Source organism: Rana temporaria, chromosome 4, assembly GCF_905171775.1.
Source record: "Rana temporaria chromosome 4, aRanTem1.1, whole genome shotgun sequence".
In the NCBI taxonomy this organism is placed as follows: Eukaryota; Metazoa; Chordata; class Amphibia; order Anura; family Ranidae; genus Rana; species Rana temporaria.
This window is the reverse complement of record NC_053492.1, coordinates 359,398,596-359,423,020: the sequence shown is the minus strand read 5'-3', so window position 1 is coordinate 359,423,020 and position 24,425 is coordinate 359,398,596. Positions and strand designations below refer to the sequence as shown.

Sequence of the window (24,425 nt, the reverse complement as noted above, 5' to 3'; positions counted from 1 at the left end):
CCTCTGCGGTTTTTATTTTTTGCGCTATAAACAAAAATAGAGCGACAATTTTGAAAAAAATTCAATATTTTTTACTTTTTGCTATAATAAATATCCCCCAAAAACATATATACATTTTTTTTCCTCAGTTTAGGCCGATACGTATTCTTCTACCTATTTTTGGTATAAAAAAAATTGCAATAAGCGTTTATCGATTGGTTTGCGCAAAATTGACAGCGTTTACAAAATAGGGGATAGTTTTATTGCATTTTTATTAATTATTATTTTTTTTACTACTAATGGCGGCGATCAGCGATTTTTTTCGTGACTGCGACATTATGGCGGACACTTCGGACAATTTTGACACATTTTTGGGACCATTGTCATTTTCACAGCAAAAAATGCATTTAAATTGCATTGTTTATTGTGAAAATGACAGTTGCAGTTTGGGAGTTAACCACAGGGGGGCGCTGTAGGATTTAGTGTTCACCTAGTGTGTGTTTACAACTGTAGGGGGATGTGGCTGTAGGACTGACGTCATCGATCGAGTCTCCCTATAAAAGGGATCATTCGATCGATGCAGCGCCATAGTGAAGCACGGGGAAGCCGTGTTTACATACGGCTCTCCCCGTTCTTCAGCTCTGGGGAGCGATCGCGACGGAGCGGCTATAAACGAATAGCTGCGCCGTCGTCCCGGATCGCTCCCCGAGGCCAATGTGCCTGTACGTGCCATTCTGCCGACGTATATCTACATGCGGCAGTCGGGAAGTGGTTAAACTCTTCTAAATGCAAACACAGCAAAACGTGGCACTGGGGACCAGTGACATCAATATGGTGATCAGTGCTAAAAAAAAATAAAAAGGAACCATCACTGTTCTAATGACAATGGCTGGGAGGAGGTTAACATCAGGGGCGATCAATGGGTTAACTGTGTGCCTAGCCAGTTTTACACTACACTGTGGGAGGTGCTTTTACTAGGGGAAGACATGAAATAAAATGTCCTGCTTTGCAGGGACACAGATTTCAGAACAGCCACCTGCCTTGTTTACATAGGCAGATCTCCATTCTGCCTCTGTGCCCGACGATCGGTAGGTGCCGGCAAACAGAGTGCACAGTACCTGCTGATCTGCTCCCGCTGTGTATAATCACAGCAGGAGCGAACTGCATGCGTGCCCCTACCCGGAAATGTCGGATCGTGTATCAGGCGCAGAGGTGCCTCCATGTAGCAGTAAAACTACTATAGGGTGGACCTTAAGTGGTTAATGCAAACATCTAGCTTTGAAGACTTTGATGCACTGAGTTAATGAGCTTTAAACTTGCCCATTACACTTGACACGCTGACAGGATACCCTTAAATCCAGCAGGGGAATATTGGATAAATCAACAACATGAATCCATATGCCTTCATTCTATTATTGCTTCAATTAAAAACCACAAAATCCTTGCATCAGGCTCAGGCAAAAGCAGAGGTCATATACAATTCGCCCTTAGCTACAAATTGAGACCAGGTTATACAATGTATAAGAATTAATAGACCATTCTGTGTAATCAACATAAAGATGTATGGGTACTTTAATAGCATTAAACCGTCAGCATGTTAGCTTAAAAGCCAAGTTTACCTGCTACATCCTCATATCTTGTAACTCGTTACAGTTCAGTTTCAGTCTTGGTGCTTACATGGGAAAAGATCAACCTGCCTCCTGCACAATGACATCATCTTAGCCTGGAAAGTCACTTAAAGTGTAGTTGTAAACCCTTCCACATACCCAGTAAAGTGACTAGCCTCTGGAGATTAAACAAATCCTCCTGCATACGTTGTACCTGTTTATCTGCAGTGTTTTCTTCATAATCGTTCAAAGTGCAGAATTTATAAGGCTTATCTGAGCTTTCGGAAAGCAGGGGGCAGAGCTGAAATTACACACTGTAGAGCTCACTGAGGAGAGCTCCGAGAGCTTATTGGCGAGAAGGGACACAACCTCCTCCACACAGCACTGTAGCCAATATAGGCTGTGTGCTGGAGCTCCCTCCCTTGTCACCTTTTTTTCTTTTGGTGTCAAGAAAACTTGTCAAAAGTGACTCATGCAGATAACAGAGGAGGCAGCAAACAGAAATGACACATTGTGCTTTGGATTAAGATAAGTACACACTAGAGAGAGAAAGGTTTTGTTCATATTTCATGTGTGAGGTTTATAACTACTTTAACTAGTTCCTGCCCACCATATAGCAAAATGACTGCCGGAAAGTGGTTCTGTTATCCTGACTGGAGATCATATGATATCCAATAGCATAGGCTGCGAGGGCGCTCAGTCTGACACACCGCATCTCCAATCTAGGTAAAGAGCCTATGACGTAAACCATACAATTACAGCTGGTCACAGTTAAACAGGAAAAGCCAACAGTCGGCTTTTCATCTACTCACAATGACAAGCATGAGTAGAGGAGAGCCAATCGGCTACTCTGACGGGACGGGGGGTTGCGTTGCGTTGATAATCAGCGCCTTGATTATGAGTGCAGTCCCATCGAGAAACCCCACCCATGGCCACCAGGTATGCCCACCAGGGATGCCAATAAGTGCCCATTAGGGATGCCTCCTGATTAGTGCCACCAGTTTTGAAGTGGTTAAGTTAAACACAGGCTGCCTTTTAATGCAAGTAGTAAAGATTTTTGAAAAAATATACTCTGCTGTATATTGCGATATATTGGAATATTGTATTTGCTGGCGTACAAGACTACCTTTTACACTTAAAAAAAACTGGCCAAAAAGCAGGGGTCGTCTTATACGCCGGGTCAGCTGTTTGGATGTCTGCTGGATGTGCAGTATAGACCCCTTAGCCAATCCCAGTGAGCGATGTATTCAAATGAATACAGAGCCTCCTTGGATTGGAGTAACAACCTCTGCCAATCCGAGCAGGCTACATACAGTAGCCTGCTCGGATTGGCTTTGAGAGTCAGAGAGGCGTGGGCAAGAAGGAAGAAGAATATGGCTCCAGCTCCAGCAAGAAGAAGAATATGGCTCCAGAAGGAAGAAATATGAAGCGTCGGAAGCTTTGGAAGGGGGGTTGTCTTATACGGTGACTACAGGCAAAAAATCTGTAAAGTTAGCGTCTTATACGCCCGGTCGCCTTATACACCGGCAAATACGGTATATTAAAGTTATTCGTTCAAACAGACTCGAAGTTACTAAATGATCCAATTTAAAAAAGAAAGCATATAAAAGCAACACCTTAACAGAACAGCAGAAGACACATCGCAAAGATTCAACACAAAATCACCTCTTACCATGTGGTACAATTGTCTGTAGAGGCTTGGCAGGAGATCGTACATTCCATATTGTCAGGGTGCCATCTGAATGACTACAGATGAACTGCTTTCCTTCATGGTGCCAAGCTACAGAATGGATTGCCTATTGAAGGGTCATTAAAAAGAAATGATGAGAAGTGTACCAATAACCTCTATAAGCATTAAACAAGACACTCATATCTCACAGATAAACATAGGATTCCTCATACGGCTTGACATTGTAAAACTGAATTTTTTTGCAATAATATTATATTTTATGTTAATCAGACAAATATGCGCAAAATAGCCTTCCATTTAAGAAGATTATATTTCGAACATCTAAAACAAAAAATATTTCTACAATTCGAAATAATAGAGCCATTTTTACACTCAAATTAGTTATTTGTAAACAAGCATGTCTGGCCCCTCTCACATGGGTGTTCAGTCTAGATCTGTCAGCTTTTTTTCAAGATGAATCAAGACAACCCCAATGTATGTCTATTGGTGGGCTGATGTAAACAGATTATTATCTGTTTAAGCCCCTTTCACAAGGGGTGGGTCCCATTTAGATAGGCAGGGGATCTCCCTGCTGACCAGGACACAGCGGGGCGGATGACCCTGCTGACCAGGACACAGCGGGGTGGATGACCCTGTTGACCAGGACACAGCGGGCGGATGACCCTGCTGACCAGGACATAGCGGGGCGGATGACAGGTGTCTGCTCAGTTTCTACCCGCTCTGTTTTATGGACAGCCGGGAGTAAAACTGACTCTTCTGTCCATTTACAACCAACTGCCCCCTATTTTGATCAGCCTACACGGAAGGGGGTGGGATTCCCTTCTGTTTTTTTTTTTCAGTGAGACATTTACACCCGCTGACCCAGAGGGCTAAATGGAAGGTCCAATCAGGTCTGCCTAAAAGAAAGACAGTCAGACCCTTTGTGTGAAAGGGTCCCAACATCGACCTACATTCGTATCCATCCAGGTCAGTTTTCTTAACCTCTTCCCCACCGCGCCATAGACAAAAGACTTCTACAGCGCGGTGGAGTTATTCTGGGAGGACGTCCCTGGGACGTCCTCCCAGAATCTTTCACTCGCGCGCCCCCTGGGGTGCGCTCCCGGAATCATCTGTGAGCGCCGGGTCTAGAAGACCGCGGTAAATCGCTGATAGTGGCGGTTTACCACGTGATCGCTCCGTCAAATGACGGAGCGATCACTTGTAAACAAACCGGCGTCATGTAATGATGCCGGTTCCTCCCTCTCCTCTCTGTACCCATCGGTACAATGTGAGAGGAGAGGGGGGAGAGGGGGGGAGCGGGTGGCAGCAGCAGCTGCTGTGGCTGGATCTGTGACAAATGCAGTCACAGATCCAGCCATCCCTCCCTGTGCAATACTCTGCAATAAAATCAATACTCTAATAACCCCCCATACTCTGCAATAACCCCCCCATACTCTGCAATAACCCCCCCCTATACTCTGCAATAACCCCCCCCCCATACTCTGCAATAACCCCCCCCCATACTCTGCAATAACCCCCCCCCCATACTCTGCAATAACCCCCCCCCCCATACTCTGCAATAACCCCCCCCCCCCCATACTCTGCAATAACCCCCCCCCATACTCTGCAATAACCCCCCCCATACTCTGCAATAACCCCCCCATACTCTGCAATAACCCCCCCATACTCTGCAATAACCCCCCCCCCATACTCTGCAATAACCCCCCCCCCATACTCTGCAATAACCCCCCCCCCCCATCATACTCTGCAATAACCCCCCCCCCATCATACTCTGCAATAACCCCCCCCCCCATCATACTCTGCAATAACCCCCCCCCCCATCATACTCTGCAATAACCCCCCCCCCCCCATCATACTCTGCAATAACCCCCCCCCCCATCATACTCTGCAATAACCCCCCCCCCCCATACTCTGCAATAACCCCCCCCCCAATACACTGCAATACCCGCTAATATGACAGAAACAAGATTTTTTTTTTTTTTTACAGAATTGTCAGTGTTTTTTCTTTTAAAGGGCAAAAAATAAAAAACCCAGAGGCGATCAAATACCACCAAAAGAAAGCTCTATTTGTGGGGAAAAGGACAAACATTTCAGATGGGCACAATGTTGTATGACTGAGTAATTGTCATTCAAATTGTGAGAGCACCGAAAGCTGAAAATTGGTCTGGTTAGGAAGGGGGTTTAAGTGCCCAGTGGTCAAGAGGTTAAACAAGGCTCCATTTTTTATAATTTTTAGATGATCCGAATGGATGTAAACGAATGCTATCTGTTCACGTCCATTACATTTATGCAAAAATAGATGTAGAATGATATAAACTGAACAGAGCACAGAGGTATGAACTGAAACAATTCTTTCTTTGAAAAAAGTGAATGAAAGGATGATGCCCATGTGAAAGGGGCTTTATACTTACCTACTCTGTGCAATGGTTTTGCATTGAGTGCCCCGAACCTCCTCCACTGGGGTCCCCTGCCATAGCTCTGGACTTTTCCTCCCTTCCAAGTGCCCCCAAAGCAAGCCGCTTGCTATGAGGGCACGTGGGCAGGCTTGATCCAGAGGCATCTATTCAGACACAGCACAACTCTGCCCTGTCCACCACTCCCCCCACACTTTTTCTCACAAGTTTTGACAGCAGCAGGAGCCAATAGGGCACTTTTAATTTGTTTTCAATTCCCACCCAAGCATTGCATCTTACTAGTACAAGATGTATAGGGAAGAAACTATGCTGTTTTTAGTTCCCGATTCAGACCTGCTCATCTATAACAACTAAATGCTAAAGAAAATTATTCATCACACCCTGGTACTATTTTTTTTTTTTCTTCCAGATGTGTATGATTAAGCCATGTGAGCTTTATCAATCATTTTTATATCCTTTTTCTAAAATTACACATGTAACATTGTCACACCCTGAATTCCAGGAACTGACTGTGGCACACAGCCAAGAGGTTATTGTGATATTGTATTGGCTACAGGGCAGCAGCAGTAAAGTGACCCTGGACATTTTGGTAGCTATGAAAAGCACTTATTTTGCAGGAACAGTAAGGAGATTTTATCTTAAACTCTGGTAAGAGGATGTGGCCAGCAGTAATAAGTGGTATTGTTACTAGGGAAATCTATAGTTTAGGGCTGAAACAAACAATCAACATAATTGATGAAAATAGTTGACAACTATTTTCATAATCTATTAGTTGGTCACCTGATTAGTTGGCTTGCATACAGAATGCATTATATAGTTAGTCAGGTTGAAAAAAGACACACGTTCATCTAGTTCAACCATAAAAAAAAAAAATATTGTACAATCCCATATACCCAATTCTATACCCAGAGGAATGCCCCCTTATTCTCCTCCTCTCAAGAGTGAATAAATTCAGTTTCTCTAATCTTTCCTCATAGCTGAGCTCCTCCATGCCTCATTAGTTTGGTTGCCCTTCTCTGCACTTTATCCAGTTCCCCAATATCCTTTTTGAGAACTGGGGCCCAAAACTGAACTGCATTTTTCAGATGAGGTCTTACTACATACCTCTCATAATACAAGAAAAGACTTTGCTTGCTTTGGAAATTAAACACAGCTTAAAGGTTCTTGGAGTTCTAACTACTAGATTTAACCTCCATCATCACCTGAAAAAATTGAAAATGTGGCCGGACATGGAATTCAATAACTTCCTTTGGAAAAAATTTCAGGACATTAGATCATGGAGCAGTGGCAGCACCAGTAATAGTTTAAAATAGTTTATATTTACCAGGATTGTGGAATGATTTTTTTTAATCAACCCAATTAGCAATGCTTCACTGGTGAACAAAGGTCACATAAAAAGTTGTGAAATTTACCAAAATGTATCCAACTTCTCCGAGTGCAGACAAAACAAATGTGTGTAAAAAAAAGATGTATTCAAATATTGCATTACATAAAGTACACAAATCATTTTTTTCATCTGTAAACACCCCTTATTTCTGATGATGACATGATATGATCATACTATAGAAAACCTTTTAGCAAAGTAGTTTTAAAGTGTACAGATAATGGCAAAATAAGATGAATTTTACTGCAGTTTACTGCATGAACAGCCACCCCACCCATTCCACTGCCAAGGAAGCATTATTTTCTTCCATATTAAATTCATAACATAAAACAAAGTTAAAAAATGTTGTAATCCAGACATTTCTTTCATATTAGTAGCAGCTATTAAACCAATTGGGATTAAACCATCTGTGGAATTTGTAGTAATGATTTCAGATGGAGGCTAAAAAAATAAAAATAAAAAAAAAGGGAAAAGTTAGTCAGTGGGGAGTGGGCCAATGACAGATGTACATTCAGTCTCCTCACATGACCTTTCAGTGCCGTTAGTTAACAGAAGGAGTATGAGCTGCCAGATGTTAATCCCCCAATTGGCATTTTCTGCTTAAAGGGGTTATCTTCTAAGCATTAAGTATTCTGTGTTAAGACTGAATACTCTGCATGATAGCGAAGATTTCTAGAGCATGCCGCTCCACAATAGAGATTTTTTAAAGCATCACACAAAACGTCCGCCAGCCATTGGAACTGCATGGACATTTTACAAATAGAGATTTTTTTTTTAAACTATTTCTAAGTTATTCACTCGTGTGATAAATTGTATAAACATTTTACTTGAAAATGCAGCCATGCTGTGCCACATCAAATACACAGGTTTATTTGTTAATATCCAAAGCATTTAGCAACAGACACTTTCACTGAAAAGGGAAGGATATAAGGTATAGCCAATGCTTGTTTACCCAATCGTGAATGTATCTGTAATATTTGGAAAGCACAATATTGGTAAATCTGTATTTTCACTGGACGAGAACCTTAACAGATTCTCACTTTAGGCCTCATGCCCATGGACGTTTTTACACTTTTCTGAGCGTTTTTTGCAGTTTAAAAACGGCTCTCCGTGTTAGCCTATGGCCTCATGATTTAGAAAAAGGAAGGGAAAGGGAATTGAAGGGGAATGGGGAAACACATAACAAGGGGTGATCAGAGAGGGAAAAGGGAATAGGGATAAAGAGAGAGAAGTAAACAGAAAAAAAAGGGGAAAGGAAAAAGAGGGGAAAAGGGGAAGAAAATAGAAAAAAAGGGGGAAAACAGCACAGGCTGTGACCTGACTGGGGCATACACGGACGCTGTATGAACATAAAGTGCCTTACCAGACGACTTCTGTTAAACAGGATAGGTTATTCCTTTAATGTTGGACACCTTATTTTGGCATCCATGAGCTGTCCTTTGCCCCAGCTCTAAGTCCCTTGTTGGACCTCTAAGGGATTTGGTTACCCGTATTTTTTTTCCCCCTCGTACGCCTCCTTTGTCTGTGGATTGAAGTACCTACTCGCTCATGTCATCATAGACACATTTGGCCTGGACCACTGATGATCGATTTCTAATCGTGATTTATACACTATCCTCTATCATCAGTATATACTCCGTCTACCTTGGAGCTATCCTGGATGGATTTATCCACCGCTGTGTATCAGATTGTGAAAACTATAGCTACATAGTAGCAATAATCCTGTTCATTTCGTCCTGAACAAGCCCCACGGTGAAATGCGTAGGCGACTTCAATAGGATTCATTCATTTTTGTTTTTCCGGATGGTTGTATTGTGATTGTAACCAGTTGCAATTCTATTATACCATTGTCAGTGTACATTTTGTAAATTTGTGTAATAAATTATATTTTATACTTCCACAAGCCACAAAGTCGGACTTTGCCCACTCTTTTGATTGGGTATTTTTCTATATCCTATGGCCTCATGCCCACCATGACGCTTTTGAGCTGTAAATGGCTGAGCCGCTTTTAAGCTGCAAAAAAAACAGGATCAGTGCATTCTGAAGCTCCAGCGTTAGAGCTGTAAAGACATCAGACACCGGCAAGTGCGATTTAACGAGGCTTAACGTTGTGTTAAGCCTAGTCCGGCATCGCTTTCTCTATTCAAAATCAATGGTTCCCTATGGGAGCCCATTGATTTGAATAGAGGTCGCACCAGAAGTCGGCTCAAGATGACCATACCAGGCCACATGCCCTCAACATGGGGGGGTTGGTGCACCTTGTCCCCATGTTGACCGCGCACCCGGCATTACAGCGGGATAGCTCATCGAGTCAACATCGGAAGAAGAGAAGAGGGAAGAGGACGCCACGAAAGACTGGGCCGCCGTTGGGAAAAGGGCTTGAAGAAGACAGCGGAGCCCGGTAGAAGGCAGAAAGCACAGGGGAGAAGACGCCGGAGAGCGAAGAAGTCGGAAGAAGACCCCCGAAGTCGGAAGAAGACCCCCGGAGCTGCCTAATAAATTTTAAAAACCTGTGTAGTGTGTTTATTTTATTGACACTTTTTTCCTCCCAGGTGAATGGGTAGGGGTACGATGTACCCCATACTCATTCACATAGGCTGGGGAGCCAGGATCTGGGGGCCCCCTTATTAAAGGGGGATCCCAGATTCCAATAAGCCCCCCGCCCGTAGACCCCGACAACCAATGGCTAGGGTTGTCGGGAAGAGGCCCTTGTCCCCATCAACATGGGGACAAGGTGCTTTAGGGTGGGGGGCGCAGTGCCAACCCCCCCCATGTTGAGGGAATGTGACCTGGTATGGTCTGACCTGCCAGGCTGCATGCTCGGATAAGGGTCTGGTATGCATCCTGGGGGAACCCCCACGCCGTTTTTTACGGTGTGGGGGATTCCCCTTAAGATCCATACCAGACTGAAGGGTCTGGTATCATCCTGAGGGGAAACCTCACGCAAATTTTTTTTTTACATTTTCGTAGGGTTCCACTTCAAGATTCTCCGCACATGAGTCGCCCCACCAGTCGGATCATCTTGATTGGACTTCTGGTGCAACCTCTATTCAAATCAATGGGCTCCCATAGGGAACCATTGATTTTGAAAAGAGAAAGAAAAACCCAGCTAAAAGCTAGCGCGGCAAAACGTGCATTGAATTCAATGCAAAACGCAGAAAAAATTAACGCTGCTTTTTTCCTGGCGTCCGTACTAGCTTTACAGCCCGTTTTTTAAAATGTCCGTGGGCATGAGGCCTTATGACCCTGGATCTGTTTGGAACTCTCTGACTCACTTAACCACTTAGGACCGAGCCTGTTTTTCAGATTCTGTGTTTACAAGTTAAAATTTAAATTTTTTTGCTAGAAAATTACTTAGAAAAAAATGTATAATGTTTGGGGGTTCTAACACCCTAGAGAAAAAATGGCGGTCATTGCAATACTTTGTCACACCCTATTTGCGCAGCGGTCTTACAAGCGCACTTTTGAATAAAAAAATAAGACAACAGTAAAGTTAGCCCATTTTTTTTTTATATTGTGAAAGATAATGTTACGCCAAGTAAATTGATACCCAACATGTCACACTTCAAAATTGCGCCCACTCGTGGAATGGCCTCAAACTGAACTTAAAAATCTCCATAGACCACGTTTAAAAAAAAAAAAATAGAGATTTACAGATTTTGCATGTTTTGAGTTATAGAGGAAGTCTAGGGCTAAAATTATTGCTCTCGCTCTACCGATCGCGGCGAAACCTCACATGTGTGGTTTGAACACCGTTTTCATATGCGGGTGCTGCTCACATGTGCGTTCGCTTTTGCGCATGAGCTCGTCAGGACGGGGCTCTTTAAACATTTTTTTTTTCTTATTTATTTTACTTTATTGATTTTAAAACAGTTTAAAAAAAAAAAATGTGGGTCACTTTTATTCCTATTACAAAGAATATAAACATCCCTGGTAATAGGAAAAAAGCATGACAGGTCCTCTTAAAAATGAGATCTGGGGTCAAAAATACCTCAGGTCTCATATTTGGACTTAAATGCGTTAACAAAAAAAAAAAAAATTGTAATTTAAAAAAATAAAAATAAAATAAAAAATGGCCCTTTAAGAGGTATGGGCGAAAGTGAAGTTTTGACGTTGCTTTCGCCCTGCTATGGTAGGGAGACGGGTGGAGGCCTTCTTGCCCTCACTTGTATCCATACCAAAGAATGAGAAGGACCCGATCGCCTATTGACGGCTCCGGTAAGCGGCGGAGCGAGGGGGGCCGCTCTCCCACCGCCGATAACAGTAATCTTGCGGAAAATCCCCCGCAGAGACCACCATTATCATAAACAGGACCGCCCACTGAAAAGATGGATTCCTTGGTTGTGGCAGCAGCAACTGCTGCCGTTACCGAGATATCCATCTTTAAAGTGCAAAAGTATATATACAGTGGGTGGTCGTCAAGTGCCAATATCATCTGGTATTGGTTGTGTGGAATTCTTTGGGTACCATGATCTTCTCTGGAGTCATCCTATCCAGCACAATTTGTGGAGCACACGATTGTAACTATTGTTTATGTTACTAGGAGTGCCACTGAGCACTGACACTCTGTGGACATTCACTTTTTAATGCTGATCCTATGGTCCCCATTTAACTTTACAACAACCTCTGCCATCCCAATCTGCCACTGCAGTCCCTGGAATGGTCCTGTTCAAGGTTTGAAGGTTTGAATATCATGGAGACTAAAACTGCTCAGTGTTGTACACATTCCCCTCTAACCCCCCCCCCCCCCCATTCTCTATATTCATTGCCCATTCTTCCAAAATGCTGTGTATGTTTTCAGAAATTATTTTCCTCCACTTTTTACCGCAGGCAATAGCAGAGGAAGAATCCACCCAACCCCTTCATCCCCCTTTTTAAAGCATGAGCATTAAAGTAAATCTAAGGGCAAAAGTTGTTTTTTCTTGTTTTGGATAGAGCGTAGAGGAATTAGAATGCTTGTTAGTTTTTATTTCTGTCTGTGCCCCCCATTAAGATTCAACCTCTCTATTTGTCCTGTTTACCATCATCATTGAAAGTAAAAGAAAAATCACAAATTTGGGGTTGTCCCCAGAAACGTAATATTGGGGAAATCTTCCAATGGGGACACTAGTTCTGGTGACCTGGGGGTGCCCAAGAAATTCCCTTAGATTCTCTCTCACTTCCTGTTTGGCTATGGGACAGGAAATTAAGAGAAATCAGACAGAGGTTATAACCCTCTCTTGTTCTATTCAAAAAAGTTTTGCCTACAATTCTACTTTAAATTTAGAAGATCTTTTTGAAACGGAGTAACTAGCATGTTCACACAAAGCTCACAACTAATGGCCATTTAAGGGAAAAAATAATCAAGTCATTATGTGTTGGCTGTCCTAAATACAGCTTTTCTATATAACTACTGATATCATAGGTTGTCTCTTAAAACAGTCCCTCTACACATAAATTGCAGTTTATCAAATGTCTCTACCCTTTTGCGATTATCACTGAATATACGTAGTTGGGTCTGCAATTATGAACAAAGTGCAGCCAAAAGATGGCTTGATTGATAGGTAATAAGATCTGTAGCTGGACAGAAAAGTTAGCAAACACTACTTGCCTTCTAAAATACTAACCACATGCAACACCTCTACTTTTTGTTGATAGCATTTTTTTTCTTTTGACCAGTAAAATATTCCTTTTACATACCTCATCATATGTGTATCTATAGTCCGCCCTTTTTGACTTGAGGTCCCATAACACGACTGTGCCAGACTCATAACCAATTAGTAGCTGAAAAACAAGAGTGTTAAATTAAAACAAAGCTATACACAATGGGCTTGCATATTTTGTTTCAAATTGTTTAATTTTTTATTTTTAGGCATGCAAGAGGTGCATAGGGGAGTGGATAAGATGTGAAAAGGGTGCAGAGGTAAGAGGTAGGCAAGATGTGTAAGGGGAGCAGAGCAAAACAGTGGACGAAATGAGCAAGGGATGCAGGAGTAAGGGGATGTAGAGATGTGCAGGCAGTGCCGAGGTGAGGGGTGGATAATAGACAATAAGTGCAGGGGGTCCAGAGGTACAAGATGGACAAGATGTGCAGAGGTAAGTGTTGTACAAAGGGTGCGGAGGTTAATGGTGGTGAGTGTAGAGGTAAGCAGCTGGAGGTATGCAAGTATGGTGGACTGGTGCTTATGGAAGGTGGTGGTGTGGAAGATTCAAATACATATTATATATACATATATACACAGATACATACATAGGTATATGTATATAGACACACATTTTTAAAAGCATATATCGGACTATTGTATGTATTGTCTTGCAGGTGCCAAGTTATCCCTAACTGTTCTAATGAAGTGCTTTAAGGCAGTAGTAAAATAAATATAAATAATTAACGGCCCTTGTAGTGCTATGCCATAATGTGCTAGTATGCATAATTAGACTTTAATATCACTTTAAGGTAGACCAGTATTTGCAGTCTCTATAGGTTGTGTGCAGAAAAGCATATAATGGAAAAATGATTGTGCTAAGGTTCTAATGTGTTTGCAAGACTTTTGCTGTGGCACAGAAATAAAGAATATTTTATGGTTACAAAGCACTGTAGCACACATAAGCTGTACAATGTAAATAGGCTCAGGTTCTAGTTAACCATGTCCCTTTAAGCCCCTACCACTGCCAGTACAGTGTTATACCAAACGTTTGCCTCAGCAGACCATGTGCACCCCATCATTAGGGTGCATTCATACCTCTGAATGCACCTGCACGCAGATTAGATGCAAGATTCCTGCAGGGGTTTCAATGATTAGCTCCGGGATGCAGGCAGTCTGCATCCAGAGCCAATAATTTCTGACATCTAATCAGGGACAGTTGCAGGTGTGAATGCACCCTAATACTTTTCAAAATCACCAAGTGTGCCCCAGAACTTTCACAGTACCTATTGGAAGCACACTCAGAATGTATACAGTTTTGCAATATAAATAATTTGTTAATAATAATTTGTCTTTACTACTTTACAAGCTTTACAAGATTTGTTTTTTTATTATTCAGCCAATGTGATTGGTGTTTGTATGGTTTTGCTAAAATATTGTCGATAATTCTCTTCTTAGACCCAGTAAGGCAGTGGTTCTCAACCTAAGGGTCGAATGAGGATTTGCCAGGGGTCACCGAAACCTGGGCTGTTCCTGAAGCCTGCACTGCTCTCCCAGCCTTTTTGCAGCTGCCCAGCAGGGCTGTCCCTGTATCCTGTGGCCGCCCACTCAGCCTCTTCCCAGAGACACAGTGAGTAACACTACCTGTGATTATAGTTGCCATTAAAAGTCCCCACTACAGTTCTCAGATCAGCAAATCACCTTGATCAAGAGCACCTAAGTTGGCTGATCAGGACTCCCCCCAGCACTGCGACCCATCCCATTCCCTCCACCCCCCACCACCAAGGGGTAAGAGGATGAATAAAAATAGAGAATACATGGAAGGGAGAGGAAAAGATGGGGAGGAACAAAGAAAAAGGGAGAGAAAGTGGAAGGGACTCAGGGAGCGCTAAATGTCCTTGGGTTAGGGGCGCAAATTTCTTGTCTTGCCTTAGGTGCTGACAACCCACACTACAATTATTTTTTTACTGTTAGGGGTCCCCACAACTTGGGAAATTTTATGAAGGGGTCACGACACTAGAAGGTTGAGAACCACTGCAGTAAGGGAACCCCTTTTTCTTTTTATTTGGGTCCTTGTATTCAAAAGTTAACCTTTGCCCTAAACATCTCCCGACTACAACCCTCCATGTCTGGTCAGTTGGCTGATCAGGACTCCCCCCCCCCCCCCCCCCCCAGCACTGCGACCCATCCCATTCCCTCCACCATAAACTGTGAGCAGCAAAGAATATGTAATAGAAAAGCTTCATCAGTAAGGCTGCATTCACACCTAGGCATTTTGTCGCCTGAAGCGCGACGCTACAATACGCTGGAGGGGAAAAATAACATTATTGTCTATGGAGATGATTCACATCTCCACGCCGAACGCCTGAAGCTGAAACAAGTCCCGGACCCTTTTTTGTCGCGTGTATCGGGCAGCTTCTGCGGTTTCCATAGCCGACAATGACCTATACAAAAGCGCGGTTAAATACGACGCGTTTTGTCGCGGCAAATCTTGGTACAAAACCCTGCAAATCGCCTACGCAAAGGTGTGAATGCAGCCTTAGACTTATATGTGGCACAGTAAATAAATCATATGCCATTGGTCAAATCATCTGGTATATAAAACACTGAGAATCACTCATGCCATGAAGATATAACTGCAAGGAATGTTTGGTGAAGGTTACAGTCACTGCTTTATAAATATGCAATGTCTTATTTAGTAAAACCCCTAGTTGGCTACTATCTTCGGTAGGTGGAGTAGTTCACAAAGAATATTACAAATTGTCCCAGGGGATTTTAGCCAGGATAAAGTTACCGTATATTTCAATCTTGTCTACATTTCTTCTGCTCAATGAACAGGTACATTTTCCCCCCAAAAAAAAATAAGTCACCCTTCCTGATGGGCAAGATTAATGTAAAAAAAAAAAAAGCCCCAAAACAAAGCGCATTGAACAGTAAAGCAGCATTACTACAATCGCTTAACAAAAACAAAGAATTGAAAACATACACCATACATGAAAGGATTGTTAATGTTTTTTCTAATTCAGTGTTAGTTATGAGATGGGGAATAGTCTTCAGGAAGCAGTCTTACAGTCAGATGCTTCTCAGCTCATGGTCAAATATGCACAATCATATCACTGTACAGCAGATGTTCAAAATTACATTGTGAAAAGCTTTAATTTGTAAATAGTGAAGAGAAAGCAAAGCTTGTATTGTCATTCATAAGAGACGTCAGCACCGAGAAATATGGATGATTTAATTTTGCCAAATGACTGGATTCAAATACACAAGAGATGCAAAACCAGAGGCGCTCTAGCTGCTGTTGCTCAAATGCAGAAAATGTGGTACATCTACATGCAGATATTCCTCCATCCCGAGTACAAGCTGCTATTTTATTAATTAAACTGTTATTTTTAGCAGTGAATCAACTAAAAATGTGTGGCATAATTCAGGCATTCCCATTAGATTAACAGTAACCTGTAGCAGCTTGAATTCAGTGGAAACCTAAATTTTTTTACAAAATCTTACTCCATTTTTCATATCATGACTGGCCTACACCAAGTACGCCAATTCAATGGCCTTGTTGTCATGCAAGAGTTAGGGGCTTAGCAAACTGAGTGATTGTATACAATATAAAGCGTGGCTTCTCCAGCATTGCACCTGACTCCCCTCAGCGTGGCTTCTCCTGCATGGCACCTGCCTCCCCTCAGCTTCTCCTGCATGGCACCTGCCTCCCCTCAGCGTGGCTTCTCCTGCATAGCACCTGCCTCCCCTCAGCGTGGCTTCTCCTGCATGGCACCTGCCTCCCCTCAGCGTGGCTTCTCCTGCATGGCACCTGCCTCCCCTCAGCGTGGCTTCTCCTGCATGGCACCTTCCTCCCCTCAGCGTGGCTTCTCCTGCATGGCACCTGCCTCCCCTCAGTGTGGCTTCTCCTGCATGGCACCTGCCTCCCCTCAGCGTGGCTTCTCCAGCATGGCACCTGCCTCCCCTCAGCGTGGCTTCTCCTGCATGGCACCTGCCTCCCCTCAGCGTGGCTTCTCCTGCACGGCACCTGCCTCCCCTCAGCATGGCTTCTCCTGCATGGCACCTGCCTCCCCTCAGCATGGCTTCTCCTGCATGGCACCTGCCTCCCCTCAGCATGGCTTCTCCTGCATGGCACCTGCCTCCCCTCAGCGTGGCTTCTCCTGCACGACACCGTCCTTCCCTCAGCGTGGCTTCTCCTGCACGGCACCGTCCTTCCCTCAGCGTGGCTTCTCCTGCACGGCACTGTCCTTCCCTCAGCGTGGCTTCTCCTGCATGGCACTGTCCTTCCCTCAGCGTGGCTTCTCCTGGATGGCACCTTCCTCCCCTCAGCGTGTCTTCTCCTGCATGGCACCTTCCTCCCCTCAGCGTGGCTTCTCCTACATGGCACCTTCCTATCACCCTCTATTGTTATCTTTATTGAACTCCCCTGACCTGTGGCCTCCTTCAGCTTATGTGCTCTCCTTTTTAAGGGTCTCTGCTCCTGTGATTTACAGTCACTGTTCCCCTGATATGGTTCAGCATATTGTTGTCCCCTCTCACTGGGCACATTGCCATACATTTTATTGCACTTGTCCTACTCCGATTTGCCCATTATTCCCCATTTTATTCAACCTTCCACTATATCCTCTTATCTTCTGTGTTATCAGGGTCTCCCTCCCATTTGTTTATTCCCTCAATGACTTCCCTTCCATGACCATGGCACCTTCCATGTGATTTAAATTGTGACTTTGATGTAACATTGGATGAGTGCGAACCTGGCTGTAGACTTTGGCTTTGACTGTTGCACTACTGTTGGATTGATAGCAATAGGATGCTACTTTCATGTGACTTTTAAGAGTTTACATTGCAATCTATGGCACTCAAGTCACATTAAAGTAGTGCAGGGACCTTTTTAAAGTTGCATTCTGAACAGCTTGCATTGAAATATATGGGCTGTGACTTGTCATGAGACTATTGGGGGAGAGGGGATTTACTAATACTGGTGCAAACACAGAGTCTAGTGCAGCTACATAGTAACCAATCAGCTTCTAACTTCAGCTTGTTTAATGAAGCTTTGACAATAAAATATAGGGGTTTATTTACTAAAAGTTGACAGCAAAATCAGGCTCACTTCTGCATAGAAATGGATTTGCCGAAAGATCACTTTCTGTGCTGGGGGCAGAAGAGTTCCTGTCGTCTCTGCCGCTTACCGGAGCCGTCAGTAGCGGCGGAGATAATTGCGTCATCTCCCCTGACAGGCCTGGAGCCGAGTGAGGGAAAGATGGCCCATGCTTGGCTCCATAACATTGAATGGCGGAAGCGGCGTCAAACATCACTTCCGCCCAATGGTCTTAAAGGGGGAAAAAAAAACTCCTTTTGATCTCACATTTAAGAGGTCCTGTAATGCTTTTTGTTTTCTATTACAAGGGTAATAGACAGTGTAAAAAAAAAAAAAGAAAAAAGTAAAATGGATAATAAATATATATATATTTTTTTAAGTGTCCTGTCCTGCCGAGCTCGCGCGCAGAAGCAAATGCATACGCAAGTTGCGCCTGCATATGAAAACTGTGTTCAAATGTGAGGTACAGTAGGTATTGTGTCAATCTCGCTGCTTTTATCAGCGAAATTGACCAGGAGCCAGCACCGAGCTGGCTCGCCGGGAAGGGAAAAATGTGTTGAAGCCGAAATGCGTCCGACTTACAATGAATGGGGATCCGACTTAGATTCCCGCCAATTCCAGGCACTGTGTTTGGTATGATTCATGAGGGGGAACTCCACACCACATTTTAAATAAAAAAAACTGCATGGGTTCCCGTCCAGGAGCATACCAGGCCCTTAGGTATGGTATGGATTTTAAGGGGAAACCCCCCATCCCCCAAAATCCATACCAGACCATTATACAAGCACGCAGCCCGGCCGGTCAGGAAAGGGGGTGGGGACGAGAGAGCGCCCCCCCCCTCCTGAACCGTACCAGGCCACATGCCCTCAACATGGGGACAAGGGCCTCTTCCAACAACCCTGGCCGTTGGTTGTTGGGGTCTGCGGGCAGGGGGCTTATCGGAATCAGGGAGCCCCCTTTAATAAGGGAGCCAACAGATCCCGGACCCCCACCCTAGGTGAATGAGTATGGAGTACATCGTACCCCTACCCATTTACCTGGAGGAAAAATGTGTCAAGAAAAAAAAACACACTACACAGGTTTTTAAAGTCATTTATTAGGCAGCTCCGGGGGTCTTCTTCCGACATCTCCGCGCGCTTCTTCTGCTCTCCGGTGTTGTCTCCACGCTCTCTGGTTCTTCTCCCGCTCTCCGGTGCCTTCTTCCATCTGCCGGGCTCCTCCGCTATCTTCTTCCAGCTCTTTTACTAGTGGCGGCCCGGTCTTCTCCTTCCCTCTTCTCTTCTTCCGATGTTGACACAACGCTCTCTCCTGCTGTAATGCCGGATGTGCGGTGCGCAGCGATTTATATAGGCCTCTTATTACGGCACAGTCCCATCATGCTCCGGGTGGCGACGCCATAATTACCCTGCCCTTCATGTCGTCACCACCGGAGCACTGTGACGTCAAAAGAGGCCTATATAAATTGTTGCGCACCGCACACCCGGCATTACAGCAGGAGGGAGCGTTGTGTCAACATCGGAAGAAAAGAAGAGGGAATAAGATGACGGAGAAGACCGGGCTGCCGCTAGTAAAAGAGCTGGAAGAAGATAGCGGAGGAGCCCGGCAGAAGGAAGAAGGCACCGTAGAGCGGGAGAAGAACCAGAGAGAGCAGAAGAAGAGACACCCGAAGTCGGAAGAAGACACCCGGAGATGCCCAATAGATTACTTTAAAAACCTGTGTAGTGCGTTTTTTTTCTTGACACCTTTTTCCTCCAGGTGAATGGGTAGGGGTACAATGTACCCAATACTCATTCATCTAGGGTGGGGGGGGGTCCCAGATTCCGATAAGCCCCCAGCCCGCAGACTTCGACAACCATGGCCAGGGTTGTCGTGAAGAGGCCCTTGTCCCCATCAACATGGGGACAGGGTGCTCTGGGGTGGGGGGGCCACTTCCCCAAAGCATTCACCCCCCCCATGTTGAGGGCATGCGGCCTGGTACTGTTCAGGAGGTGGGGGGGGGGGGGTCGATCGCTCGTCACCACCCCCTTTCCTGACCGGCCGGGCTGCGTGCTCGGATAAGGGTTTGGTATGGATTTTGGGAGAACCCCCACACCGTTTTTTCGGTGTAGGGGGTATCCCTTAAAGTCCATACCAGACCCAAGGGCCTGGTATGCTCCTGGAGGGGAACCCATGCCTTTTTTTTTTATTTCAAATTTTGCGTGGAGTTCCCCCTCAGGATTCGTACCAAACACCATTCATACCAAGTCGGATACCCATCGCTTCTTTCTCGCGCTTGCTATAACGTGTTTTTCCTATTGCAGCCAGCGCAAGATGTACAGTATCCTGTTGCCGAGAACCAGTGAGAGTAATAATTCTGGCACTACACCTCCTCTAACTCAAAACTGGTAACCTGTAGACATTTTTAAACACATGGAGATTTTTAAGGGTTAAAGTATGTTGCCATTACACAAGCGTGGCATGTTGGGTATCAATTGACATTTTTCACAATATAAAAAAAAAATTGGGCTAACTTTATTGTTGTCTTATTTTTTTTAAGTCAAAAACTTAAATTCTTTCCCCAAAAATGAATTACTTATTAAAAAGTATTGCAACGACAGCTATTTTATTTATTTAGTTAATAAACCCTACAGAAGTCGAATGGTTACAATGCACAGCTGCATCAGAATATGTGTGCACCAGTTTTAGTAAATCTCCCCATGTGTTCAAAGTTACATGACAAGTCGTGCAAGTGAGAATGTCTTTCTTCCCTACCCTCTGCCTTTTCTGTTTAAAGTTCTCATTGCTTCAAGCCTACACCTTTGCTGCACCTCCTATAAGTAGGGACACACCGCACACACCCAGTATTAGAAGGCATCGGACAGAGGGAGAAGAACCGGAGAGAGATCGGAGAAGACCCGGAGAGGGGAGAAGAACCGGCAGAGGCAAAAGACATCAGCAGAGGAGGCAGTAGAGCCGGAAAGGGGAGAAGTAGTTGGAAGAGATGCCGAAGCTGCCTTAATAAGTTACTTTAAAAACCTGTGTACTCGACTGCCTGAGACTCTCCTTTCCATTGGCTGCCCGAGACAGCAACAAAGCTCCCGCTGCTGTCAAAGTCAGTGAGCCAATGAGGAGAGAGAGGGAGCGTGGCCTAGCTGGGGTTCCGTGTCTGAAGAAATACACAGAGCTGTGGCTTTGCTCAGCTGCTTGCAAGCTGCTTGCTGTGGGGGCACTTGTCAGGGGGAAGGGGCCAGGAGAGCAGAAAAGGGACCTGAGAAAAGGAGGATCAGGCCTGCTCTATGTAAAATCACTAGACAGAGCAGGCAAATATAAAAAAAATATATATATATATTTTTTTTTGCCTAAAAATATCATAACGACTTTAGTATCACTTTACCTGCCTTATTTTTGGATTTGCCTACAGATATCCACCAGGACTGATGCTAGTTCGGCGTTTTTCTCTTTATTTATGTGTTAGAAACCAAAGGTGTTGGCAATGGACGTATAAGGATTAGAAGACCCATCAAAATTAAAGAGGAGTTCCACCCAAATTTGGAACTTCCTCTTAACCCACTCCTCTCCCCCTTACATGCCACATTTGGCATGTAATTTTTTGGGGGGGGAGTGGGGGCTTCAGCACGAGTGGGACTTCCTGTCCCACTTCCTCCTTCCTGTAGGCGACTAAGCTTAATCGCCTTCAGGAAGTGGCTGCTGTAGGCGATCGCCTAGGACACGTCACAGGTCCTAGGCGATCTCCTGGCCAATTACACGGCGTGGCGCCGGGCCGCGCCGCTCGCGCATGCGCAGTGGGTGCCCGGCCGTGAAGCCGAAAGCTGTCACGGCCGGGTGCCCACACTGAAGATGAAGACGCCGGCCGGGGAGGGGGGGAGAGGAGCGGAGCCCTGGCCGGCGCGTCGCTGGAGCAGGTAAGTGCCTGTTTATTAAAAGCCAGCAGCTACACTTTTTGTTGCTGCTGACTTTTAATAAACATACAAATGGCTGGAACTCCCCTTTAAGAAAGACCAGGCGTTTAGCTGAGCCCTCCAAAGTAGGCAGAGAATGACATCACACACACACACACAGTGCCCCCCCCCCCAGGTACTCAAAACACATTTCTGGTCATTTCCACAATAGTTGCAGGTAAGTGCCCGTTTACTGAAGACTGAAAGCTAAATATGTACCCTGGATGCAAAGGATTTTAGAAACAAAATTTATACTGCTGTAGATCATGTGTATATCAGTCTATAATAGTTGTTTACTAATAGGGTAAATTTAAATAACATTATTATATACTATATAACAGAACAAAATAGACTATATAAGAGACACATGCACACAATAGGAAATGTCCAAATGTTTTTTGCAACTCACCCCAAAAGTGTTAATGTTAAGGAAAACGAATGTTACCTAAGCCTTGCAGAATACCTAACCCTAACAAAGTAGTCCCAGATCCAGCCATCAACTTAATGAAAAAGAAAAATTCCCTGAAGCAGGGAACAAATCGCTGCCTTAGATACAGAAGTCAGCTGATTTGTTCCTGCATAACAGTAGTTTGAAACTAAACATAAGTCACAGATCAATTACTTGTCATATATGAATTCTCTGTATACAGTATATAGAAAATGTTTTATTTTTTTATTTTTTATTTGTAGCAGAGAGATTTAAAATAAAGAGCAGATACACATACCTTTCCTTCATCCATTGGATTATCACTTATGTGGACAACAGGTCCTGGGTGTGATTTTGATGAACTGCAAAATAAAAAAAACAAAAAAAGATTTTATAATATAAACATGATCTAAATAATTATAACATGCATAATCCAGAATTTTCTTCTAACAATTGAAAATATTTAGCTTAGTTGGCTTGATTTTTTCAGTGGTATAATGTTACTGTTATTCATACTGAATGGATCAACTAAAGGACTACCTGGCCTTAGAGAGTTTGGTCACTTCCGGTCTTTACAACTTTTTACACATCCACTGTAAATTCCAACAACTTCTGTGTATAAACTCATGGTAAGTGATAACCTATGCATACTGACTGGGTGGTATACATACAGTAGGTAACGCAAATTCACAATTTTTAAATAGTATTAAAACATTAATAAATACAAGATGGCATGGGAATGTGGGCAAACAAAAATGTGTGTGGCAAATAATTTGTTTTACTTCATGGGCTTTGGTTAAAAAAAAAAAATATCCCTGCCAAAAACATTGCATGCATAAGCCAATAAACCTTCAACTTTTGTCTTAGATAGGAGTTAAAGCTGAAGATGTCTTACTTTAATGCTCTGCATTAAGGTAAAAAAAAAAAAAAAAAAAAAACTATGCAGCTCCCCCGTGAATACTTGCCTGATGGGGCAAATCTTGATCCAGCTATGTGCACATGCTTTCTCCCTCCTCATTGGCTTCCACTGCTGTCAATCACAGTCAGTGAGGGAGTGAGGGGCAGGGATGAGCCATGCTTTGTGTCTTATGGACGCACATTGTCGGCTGGGGAGCGAGCTCACACAAGTGCCCCCATAGTAAAAATATATAAAAAACCTGCGCTTAGGAACAAGTGCCCCCATAGCAAGCCGCTTGTTATGGGGACACTCAGGGATAGGGGGAGGAGCCAGGAGCAGTGGTGGGGGACTCTAGAATAGGCAGATCAGGGCAGCACAGGTAAGTATAACACTTTATTTTTTTAATCTGAACGTTTACAATTACTTTAAGCTTTTAAATGCTAAAGCCACCTTTAGTAACAGGTTACACCTGTATTTAGGATGTAATATTACTCTGCTGATTGTGGGTGCAATGGGCTCCCGAGAGAAAAAAAATATGTCAATAAAATAAAAAAGTAAAGCACCCTAGTGCTCACACGCAAATGCTCACAAAGGCCCGCACCACACGTGTGGTATTGCCACAACCAGAGCAAGAGCAATAATTCTAGCACCAAAGCTCACAAAAATGGTAACCTGTAACAGCTTTTAACGCATTGCCCATGTATAATTTTAGGTTTGTCACCATTTTAGAGGCATGCACAATTTAAAATCTTGACATTAACTGCATATTTTTTAAAAGAATGTGATTTTTTAACAAAAAAATTGGTATTCTATTGTGCACTAAAATTCTTTTTTTTGTTTTCCCCATGAAAATTTGTAGTTAATAAAGGCTGTGCAAATATTGTGTTACATAAAAAAATTGCAACAGCCAGCATGTTCTGCTTCAGGGCTTTTGCTTTCAGACTACAATATAATGATGGGAGGCTCCAAGTAACAAAACAAAACGATTTTAGTACAGGCAGCAAGTGGTTAAAGCAAACTTCATGTAGCTGCTTGCTCACTATCCTGGTGACCATGACAGCTTGGATCCCCACTAATGACCTGGAATTAATCGAAGCAGTTACCGATCATGTGACCACCAGTTAGATGATCACATGCAGGCTATAGCAATCAATGTTGTGCTTGCAGATGAACAGCGCCACCTTCAGGCTGCAGTCTGTCTATGGTGCCATCTATTGAATAGCATTGCTATCACATAATTGCAATACTGTATTAAGAATATATTTATTTATTTTTATTAAACCATGTGCCAAACTGAACACTGTATAAAATGCAAAGCTCCAAAAAATTGCACAGCTAAAAAAATATTTTTACACATCAGCCTTTT

General features: G+C 43.7%; 1 protein-coding gene across 4 annotated transcripts in view; it reads right to left on the bottom strand.

Annotated features, from left to right (window-relative positions):
- The window catches only part of STXBP5 (syntaxin binding protein 5), a 546,297-nt gene that overhangs the window by 258,843 nt on the left and 263,029 nt on the right, over positions 1–24,425 (bottom strand). For all 4 annotated transcript variants that reach the window (XM_040350878.1, XM_040350875.1, XM_040350876.1 and 1 more), the window contains exons 6-8: positions 22,460–22,523; positions 12,754–12,837; positions 3,259–3,382 (exon numbers count right to left, since the gene is read on the bottom strand). In XM_040350878.1, coding sequence (XP_040206812.1) covers positions 3,259–3,382; positions 12,754–12,837; positions 22,460–22,523 — 272 coding nt within the window. The remainder of the gene's footprint in view (positions 1–3,258; positions 3,383–12,753; positions 12,838–22,459; positions 22,524–24,425) is intronic.